General features: G+C 45.2%; 1 protein-coding gene across 4 annotated transcripts in view; it reads right to left on the bottom strand.

Moving 5' to 3' along the window:
* Positions 1–1,067: 1,067 nt before the first annotated feature.
* RNFT2 (ring finger protein, transmembrane 2) overlaps positions 1,068–9,801 on the bottom strand; it is a 38,366-nt gene continuing 29,632 nt past the window's right edge. For 3 of the 4 annotated variants that reach the window (XM_035898352.1, XM_009642848.2, XM_035898353.1), the window contains exons 9-11: positions 7,719–7,784; positions 6,593–6,694; positions 1,068–4,941 (exon numbers count right to left, since the gene is read on the bottom strand). In XM_035898352.1, coding sequence (XP_035754245.1) covers positions 4,807–4,941; positions 6,593–6,694; positions 7,719–7,784 — 303 coding nt within the window. In that variant the 3' untranslated portion in view covers positions 1,068–4,806. The remainder of the gene's footprint in view (positions 4,942–6,592; positions 6,695–7,718; positions 7,785–9,801) is intronic. The other variant, XR_004842523.1, reaches the window with a different exon arrangement.

Here is a 9,801-nt window from a genome sequence, read left to right as displayed (position 1 = left end):
CTTTGGCGGGGGGCAGAGGAGAATGGGGAAGCAAAACTGCAGGAGATCTTCCCCTTCTAAAAACTGCGCTACAAGGTACAAAAGGGTTCGTGATGAGGCCAGAATAGTGCACCTACCTTAATATTTAATTTTATTTTTCCTACAAGTGGTGGTGTAACATCTGTCGATGATTTTCACAGAAGTCTGAGATCTATATAACAAACTACCTGTGGCTCCAAATTAAATCCTGGACCCACTTTTTTTGTCTGTCTCAAAACCTCCTGGCTATATTCAACCTCTGCAACAGGTGACCAAAATCTTCACACCTTTTCTTAGGGCAAATGTGCTTAGAGCAGATTTGATTTGGAATCCAAGCTTCAAAATTAGCCTCATTCTTGTAAAGCACTTTGCAAGGCGCTGCTGGCTGGCTGCTGAGCTAAGCTTGGTCATCGCTCTTGGTACAAGAGGGGCCGTGTTCATTCGAGATCCAGAAGCCTCGGGAAGTCTAAATAACATGGGACTGGCTCTTCCTTAGGAAGACACTAGTGTGTCAGCTAGGCCGAATGGAGGAGAGGAATCCTCGCGTGCTGCTCCTGCCTTGGTCTTCTAGTTCTGTCCCGGCCTGAACGTGCAAGCCCTTTCCAGTCAGGCGGCTGGCTCTGCTCGCGGTACAGGCCCCCCGCGTAAGGCACTGCTGTGCTTCCTCCTCCCGGCTTGCGTCAGGCGCCGTCTGCGGAACGAGACTCTCCACCGGCATAGACCCCAAACGCACTCCCAAACCCGGGTCTTGCAAACAACAGCTCCGCCCTTCGCAGTTGTGGGGAAAGGCTGACTGCTGCAGTCAAAGCTGCAGAGTTTCCATTCCCCATCTTGCAAGAGAAATTTCACACTACAAAATACAAAACAAGTGAATATTTTTTTCTGACAATATTTATTTGAATGCAAGAGTGAATTTTCATGTAACTCTGATCTGACGACTTCGGTGTTCACTCTGCATGAATACTTGAGTACTTGAATTTCACAAGCTTTTTAATATTTACAGAGAGTGACTTTGGAGCTTGACCAATATTCACTGAAAGCATCTGGGTATCGAACTCCCATTATTAGTTACGTCCAATATTAGCTACGTCCATTATTAGTTACGTCCATTATTAGTTACAGATGCCACCTAAGTAGAGAGCAACATCAGCTACAACGGGATTTAGTTTTCATGGGTATTCACAGCATAACCTTGCCAATCAATTTGAAGACCATAGTTCATCACAATTAAAAACCTTCCCGTCATCTTTAGTCCTTAGAACATTTGCGTGTTTTCCAGCCTGCTCCCAGATGCATTGCTGACAGAATCAAGCAGGTGAAATGCAGTGGACGCACAATCCCTTGCACATTGCTGACTTGTACCACGTGGATGTAAACTCTTGCAGAGTCACTGTGCAAGTTTCCACCCTCACCAAAGCAAGAGCAAACCGTATGCTCACTGCTGATACCAGTTCATGGAGGCTCCTGTTTACGGTTGGATGTGGCTTCTCTCTTTTGTAAAAGGAATTTCATATGCTGAGACTCTTTGTACATATTTATAATGACTTTATTAAAAAAAAGAAAAACAACTGTTCAATGGCAAAAAAAGGCTCCAGTTTTTATTTCCTCTCTGAAATTTGAGAACAATTTCTTTCCACAACCCTAACTTTTCCAGGGAAATCAACAGAAGTTCCTCATCAGTCGTCATTAGAGCAGATGTTTTCCCCTCTATGTTTTCTGGTCCAAATGTCACATTCTAGGAGAGGGTAGAATCGCAAAACCATCACCGTAACTCACCCGAGGAGGGAGGCTTTGACCAACTGCTGACAGCACCGGGCTGTTTCTTCCACAGCGGCCAGGCCAGAAGAATAGGGACTGAAGGATGTTGGTTTAAGTTAACAGCTCTAGAACAGTGGCCTGGAGTAAATTCTTTATCTTGCAGGAAATGAGGTGATCTTTGTTATGCTTCCAGTAGAATAAATATGCACAGCATAAAATTTCACCTTCTAGTTAGCACTAATTAATTTTAACAGCGAAGTGGAGCACTGGATGCCCCCCCCGAGTCTCAGGCACCCGTGTCCTCTCCGATACAGGCTCTGCCCATAACGAAGGCCTGCCACAGATCGCAGCGCTGCCTTTTGTCACTGAGGCAGCTGCTTGAAGAGCCACGGAAGCCTTTGTCTCGCAGGTGTCCCAAACAACTGCCCTGCATTTCTGTCGAGACAAAGGAGAACGGCGCTGGGTTACCTGCGCACCGGTGTCGGGTACCGCTGCAGCACAGCACCGGGGGAGCCAGGCTTCGGTACAGGGACCAGAACGCTGCCTTGTAAGACTGAGGGAAAGCAAAAATCAAGAAGGGACCACTGAGATGAAACAAAAGAAAAATTAATCATTAGAATTTCGTTAGAAAATTATGGTGCTGGTGCGGGGGTCCTTAGATGGGTACCAAACCCTCCCGAGGTACGTGGCAGTTCTTCCACCGTGTGCTGGTGTGAAGTCTTACCGTGTGATCGTTCTGAGTCCTTGGGCTGCAGCAGTGTTTCAAGTATATGGTGGTGATAGCCCCCTCCTTCCTACACTGACAACTGGGAAAGATCATTCAATAAAGAAAAAAAGTAAAGACAAAGGAAGACCGTAAGAATGGCAAAAAATATTCCCCGTACTTTCCCTTTGATTGCCTCCTTTCCTTATCACCAAATAAAAAACAGTAACTGTGAAACAGCATACCTAATGCTATCTGTAGTGTTGGGCTTTTATTGACCTTTTCATACACTGCTCCAAATGCACTTTGCAGCAGCGTTTAGAAAACATATCAGAAGTGGCTTTTCAAACATTTTGAAAGCAGGTACCACCAACCCTGTAATTCATTGGCCTTGCACTGAAAACTGACACTGAAACCTTTCATAAATTGCCTGCCCACAGAATCAGGAATTTTCCCTGGTGAATATACCAGGCTCTCATACACAACAACATTTTTATGCCCACTGAAACCCCTGCTTCCTTCCTTACAGAACTCTCTTCCCCCATCCCAAAAAGGCTATTCCCGTTGGAGATAGCCACTAGACTCCTTGGCTCAGTTCTCCACTTTCATGGGATCCATTTGACAACAATCAAATCACTTTGTTTTGGCAAGTAAAGCTTTTCCTCCTCCACTTCCCTGTATCTCTCAAGCCAGATTTGGCCTATCTTCCCTGCTCAGGCTCTGCCTCTCATGGTTTCTCCTCTAGCCATACTGAACTATTATTTCCAAAGAAATGTTGAGCCTTAATCCTGTTACCATTAGCTCCTGTTTGCTTTAATTCTTCTCCCTGTGGAGTTTCACAGCAGGAGGGGAAGGCGGCAGTCAGTACACACACATAGGCTCATTTCCCCCAGGTACAGTTCTTCCTGATTATCCACTCAAGTGGGATTGTAACCTTACGGCCATTTCCATAGTAATGAGCATGGAAGATGCCACAATTGCCTAATGAGGCACTTTCCCTGGGCGCACAGCAAAAAGCAGAGGTGGTTTAGTGGAAGAGAAAGCTCCAGTGAACAAACAGCAACTCTATTTGCATGCTAGTGCCGCTGCAGCACCCTCAGCAGCGATGGAAATCACGGCAATATAAAGTACGTTAATTCTCCTGTTAACAGTGCAAGGTGTCTCCTCAAAGAGCTTTTTCTGAAGCGGAGGTGTTACAATCAAGTCCCCACCATCACAGGTGGATTATCCAGCTTGTGTATAAACCAGGCTGGCTCCTGGAGCAATGCAGCTGTTTCTGCATAATTCCACCCTCGGGCTAACCAGTCTCACTAAATCCAGCCTCTCCAAGGGGCCCTGTACCCTGATGCCCCAGCCCAGTGCTGTACGGGCTCAGGGCTGCGTGAGCACAGTTCTTCTTCAGGTTTTGGACCCAGGCAGGTTCTGGGTGCTGGGTGGCGCTGGTTTTTAAAGCCAGTAAGGTTTGCCTGAAGTGGCTGTGCTGAGGAGCACGTCGCAGAGATACCTGAATTTGGGAGACGCTCTTGGTTAGGACCTTAACTTTTCAACTAGACAAATCAAACTTGACTTCAATCTCTCCCTGCCTTCCACTGTTCTCCCCATATCCTAGGAAATCAGAAAGTCTAATCATGAAAATTAAAGAGGAAAAACATTCCCAGGAAAAGCAAGTGTCATCTCTAGCTTCACTAGCATAGTCTTTCTCAAGTTCCTTGAGATTTCATGAAGACAACACGTGCAATATGTGGAATCATTGCAAAAACACAGCCATGGGAAATGACGTTTCTCCTATCCCAAATAAACTTTGGGCACGTGGTTCTGTAGCACTGTTTTGGAAGAGTTCTCAAAGGTAATGTAACAGCAACAGCCTAATTCTATGAAGTTACAGAATCAGGGCAGCTAGGGCCATTAAATGTGAAAAATCCCACCAATGGTTTGAGCCAGAGGACAGCTTTTTTCCAGTATACCAGGTTATACACATGCACTTCACAGTACACTTGCCTTATACATGCAATATTTATCTATACTAAAAGGACAGAAAGAAATGAAACATCCCAGGCAGTTTATAACCACGGAAGTTCAAGAAAAAGTCTTGGCTGTAGCTTCGCCATGGAGTTTGCCATAGCATAAATCACATCTTTCTTGCCTTTGAGGATTAAAGTTTCTGGCTGGTAACAATTCCTGTTCTGTTGGCTCCTGGAGAAACAGAGCTGGAAGAAAGACTAAGACAACAAATCCACAGGCAACTAAATAGGGGCATGGGATCACCAGATTTTCCAGCTTTTTCTTCTCTCCGCACATGTTACTCCATTTGTCAGTGTGTATTGGTTTCAATACACCTGGAAATGAGCAGAGGTGGTGCCATCTTTCCAGCAACGCAGGGTTTCTACAGTGACAGAACGACAAAGAGGACAGGTCTTCTCCCTGTCAAACCAGAGGCAGAGGCATTCTTCACAAAACACATGCTGTGGAGACAAAAGGGCATCATCACGATGAGGGCAGGAGGTCTGGTCTTGTCACTAAGTGTGCACAGCCACGGGAGCATGGAATGATTCAAGTTCAGGTGGACAGTGCAGCTGATTATCAGTACTCGCATGATAAGGAAAATAAATCCCAGCATTACTCGTACATCAGTTTGCCAAAGCTAATGATATGTTACTCTGTTTCTTAATATAGCAATAGAAAGAAACATTACAAAGGCCTATGACATTTGGGCTAACAGAGGAGCTGAGAGCGTTTTCTCTACCGTGTGTCCACCCTCAATTCCCTGGGTTATTTTACAAATCTTTACTTAGCTCGAACAACCCCCTTCCTTCCCCCTACTCCTTACTGCATTTGTTTTCTTTCTGCTCACATCACCCAGTCGTAGTCAGTAGCTTTGCAGTCCTGGTTTCCCCCTCTCTATAAATGTCAGTTTTCATTGCTTATCTTCTCTCATTTCTACACTGAGCCACAACAGGATTCTCCCTCCAGCCTGCCTTGGCCCCAGACCACAGGAGCAGGAATAGGCCAAGAAAGGAGTCTGAGAAGCTGTAAGAAGCTGAGACCTCCTCAACACATGTGGAGTCAGCAGAAATGTTACTCATCAAAATCTGAACTCCGAGAAGCATGTACAGCTTCTCTGGGGCTTACAGCTTGACAACATCTGCACAGATGTTCACAGCAATGGTAAGAGGCACTTTTGATGCACAGGTGACCTACTTGCTTTAAGTTGATAACCCTGTTACAAAGCATGAGAATGTTAAAGCTCTTCAGAAAAAGGCTCTTGACATCACAAGAGAGCATATATCCCACCAAGTCCATTCCCAGAAATGGTTGAGTCTTTTTTTTTTTTTTAAGGTTTTCCTACATGCACCCACACATCAGCCAGAGACAGCCCCCAGGATGCAGAATTTCAACCCGACAAAACTTAACCAAGTTACAAGCAACTGAAAAGATGTTGGGGAAGCATTACCAGCCTTGCCACAAGGCAAGACCTTCAGCTGGCCTCTGATAAATATATGATACAGATCTGATAAATACAGAACCCATGACAGTGTGGTGTGTTCAAAGGGTTTTACTACCACCAGATTTAAGCTCTAGGTTTTGCCAGCGTTTACTACATGAGAAACAGGACAATTCCCATGTTCTGTCAGCGGTGCCCAACTTCTCTATGCAGAACTGCTTTTATTCCTGGCCAGGTGTTCAGAGGCCAGGCCATGATTACATGGTGCTGCACCAGTCTTCATGCACCCTATCAGGCTCATTCTGGATCTATGCCCCTCTCATAGCTCTTGCTCATAATTCGGTTGGCCTATTGACTAGCCAGTCTCCCCAGGGGTCAGATAAAAATGTCTTGCATTCTAGATCCAAGATCTGGACTGCCAACTGGCAGTCCCTGGTTGACAAGGCTGGTCTTTTCCATCTCAGTAGCTATGATCAGCCCCTAAAGAGTGGCTCAGCTATCACGAATCACTGGTTATCCAGAACAGGGCAATAAATATCCCCTAGGACCTAGATCAAGACCCAGCAAATGATTTTAGAAGTACTCAGGCTAACTGTGCCTCTCCCCAGCTGCACAAGTTAACCAAATGAATGCCAACGGGGCAACCTGACGTGGGAAGCTTGGGGTCTTACCTGGCACATAAGGATCAAAGGTTCCCTGAATTCTGCTTGGCAAATGGCACAGATGTCACCTGCCTCACTGCACTGCTGGCTGGTAGCACGAACTCCATAGGTCTGTCAGGGAGAGGTGGAAAAAAATCCCAATGTCAAAGGGTTTGAAGATAATCCAGTTTGTGGTTAAGCATATATATAGACACTGTTTTTCACACCCAGGTTCCCCGCATGACCTGGGAAGGACACCGGTGTTATGCCTCTGTGTACGGGGAAGGGAGATTTGGGCACCAGCACACAGAACACAGGGAGTCTGAAGCTCTGTGTTCTCTGTTTTGTTTTCCCCTCGAGCTGACTCCATCTTTTAGTGCCTCCACTTGTGGAGCAATGATAATGAAATTTAATGAGCTCAACAGGGAGCTGAAAGGATTAATTCAGCATCATTTGCAGAGGTGTTTAGATAGTGGGAGGTATTATTATTAGCAAGTTAGACAATAGAAGAAAGAATAACAGCAGCAGCACCCACAGGCTCCCCACTTTTCTTTTTAAGTACGTGGAAGGTAAATGTTGCTTCTCCTATTGTAACAGTAATAGGGGAAATGGAAACACACTGACGAAAAATGATCGGCCCAAGCCCACAGAATAAGCAAGGCAAGCTCTAACAAACTTCTATGATATTATGCTCCTTTCCTCTACAGTCTTTGATTTCACCATTTTACAATGTAAGTCACAGTATTCCACTGCAACAGATCAAAATATCAGTATTGTATAATGCAATGCCTGGGATAATTTCTGTGCACTGTAGGATCTCTTTTTATTCACATCAGGCACTACATACTTCTATTTAAAGTCTTTCTCACACTCTGCACTACAAAGTTTTGTCAGCTTCTTGCAGTTTTGGCATCAGTGGATTAGTCCATATTACACAGGGCTTCCAAGCAGACAAAACAAGCCAGACTAGCAACAATCTCTTACCATAGCTGGGACAGGGCAGATATCAGAAAAGCTTCTTAACAACCCTGACAAGAGATACCAGCTTATCCAGCCATGGGACAACAAATTATTTTATTCTATGATTTTCTACGCCACCACTCAACAGTAACAAGGCTCCACCTATGGAACCACCCTCATACGTATGACTGCTTACCTGTGGGGTGCAAAGGACCTTCAGTGCCTTCCGGACACTTCCCACACGACCACAGATGTCAAAAGACTGCAATAAAGACATTTTTATTTTAGATACTTTTCACAAAATGTGTGCGTGTGTGCGCATGTGCATGCACACATGTGCATACAGTCCAGAAACTCGGGAAACATGTGGCACCATTTCTTCAAATGGATGCTTGGAGGGAGCAAAAATCCTAAGTAACAATGGTGCCATAAAATATTTCATAGTGATCATGAAATAGGTAATAAATGTGAATTGACAGTGCAGAAGGGTAGCCAAAAAATCTCTGTGGACTGCAATTAGGGGCATTACAGGACAGAAAGAGGAGCAGACATCAGGGGGTTGTGGCAGGGTAAATTGCCCAGCCCTACTAGATAGGAAAGGGCTAAAATGGACCCATTCCCACCCTGCGACCTGAGTAACTGAAAAGCCCAGAAGTGAGGTTAGAAAACACCGCGGCTAGCTTGAGAAAGAAGGAAGGGCGGGCAGTCTTTTCACATGGAGGAGGCAGAAAACTGCTTTCCTCAGCCTCTGGGGAAAAGGGGGCTTTCCAGGGCTGTGTGGCTCTGCCACACAGCGTGATACTCAGGGCCCAGCCGATATTAGGAAAGGAGTGGGAATTGCCTGTCCTGCTGCAGAGAGTGATTTAGTGGAGTGCAGTGATTAAATGCTACCAAGAGAAGAACAGCCTGAGGAATGAGAAGCAGGACTGAGGCTGAGTTGCTCCCATCCAGCTAAAGAGTGAGAAACTTCAAATGCCAGGAAGGCATTAGTTTCCAGCACCTTGGTACTTTGCAGATGCCCAAAGATGGCTGACAGCAGGGGCAACAACAGGTCCTTCTCTTCCCCTCTCCTTCCATTGCCCAGCAAACATGATGTAACTGCATCTGGAGAGCATCGCTCATTCTGGGCTCCTCATTAAAGACTAAAAGCAGTTCAGAGAAGGGCAGAAAATGAGCCTGCAGAAAATGATTTCTGAAAAGAGGCTAAAAGACATAAATATTTACAGCTTGACTGAGCAGTACAAAAGCAGGGGGAAAAGATGATAAACTGCCTACAAATATCAAGGGGCTGAGCAAGAGGGGAGACAGCATTCTTAAAGTGAAGACACGGTACTACTAATAAAAGGGAAAACAGCTTGAAAACCTAATCCAGTATGCCAGCTTCATCTTCCCTATCTGCTGGCAGAACACAAGGAGAAAGACACTCTGAACTATACAAGATATGAAGAAATGATTGTGCAGAGAACAGCCCTGCATTAGCTGGGAGAAAGGCCAGATGACATAAGAAGACCTTTCCATTTCTAACCTGTCTGTGTGAGAAGCGGCTGGGAGAGCAGGGCAAGATGTGATGCAGAATATGTGGAGCTGTAGTGGACTTGCACAAAGGCACCAGAATGCCTGGAGTTGGCTTTCTTTTTATTTTTTTTTTGGTTAGCATGATTAAGTGGGCTCACTGCAGGGAATGCCAATGAGATCATCGTGCAATAGATGTGGAATCAAATGAAGGCACCAATAATGCTTCCAGTCAGCACGTAAAAAGGCTCCCAGGGTCCTTCCAGTAATGCTTCCAGTCAGCAACTAGCACTTGAAGCTAACGACTACTACAGACTTTTTATCTTCTAACAAGGATAGGGATCAGCTCTTCCCCACAGTCCAATTCACAGCTTTTTCTGGTTGCTTTGCTTTGACTTCTAATGCCTTTGCTCTGGCTCTGATGTCTCCTCTTCTCCCAGTCCATTTCCCCCTTTTTTTTTTTTTTTTCGTTTGGAATTTTTTTTAGCCACAAAAGATATGTGTTTCAGTAGCTTCTTTAACATCCATTTATCACCCCATGCACTGAAGTCTACGTTGCATCAGTCATCTTTCTAGCAATAGGATTGCAACATTTGGGTTCACAGCCAGTGAGTGCTTCTGTCCAGGATAGGGACAAAATAAGACCTGGATGCCCTTACTGACAAATATCTGAGATTTCTTCGCCAAAATCAGAGGTTCACATTTACACAGTCCAGACAGAGACACCAAGACAGCTCCCATCAGCTGCACTATGTACAACCTTCTGA

The sequence above is a fragment of the Egretta garzetta genome, unplaced genomic scaffold (assembly GCF_000687185.1).
Source record: "Egretta garzetta isolate BGI_Z169 unplaced genomic scaffold, ASM68718v1 scaffold7, whole genome shotgun sequence".
Taxonomy (NCBI): domain Eukaryota; kingdom Metazoa; phylum Chordata; class Aves; order Pelecaniformes; family Ardeidae; genus Egretta; species Egretta garzetta.
This window is presented reverse-complemented; position numbering and strand designations above follow the sequence as displayed.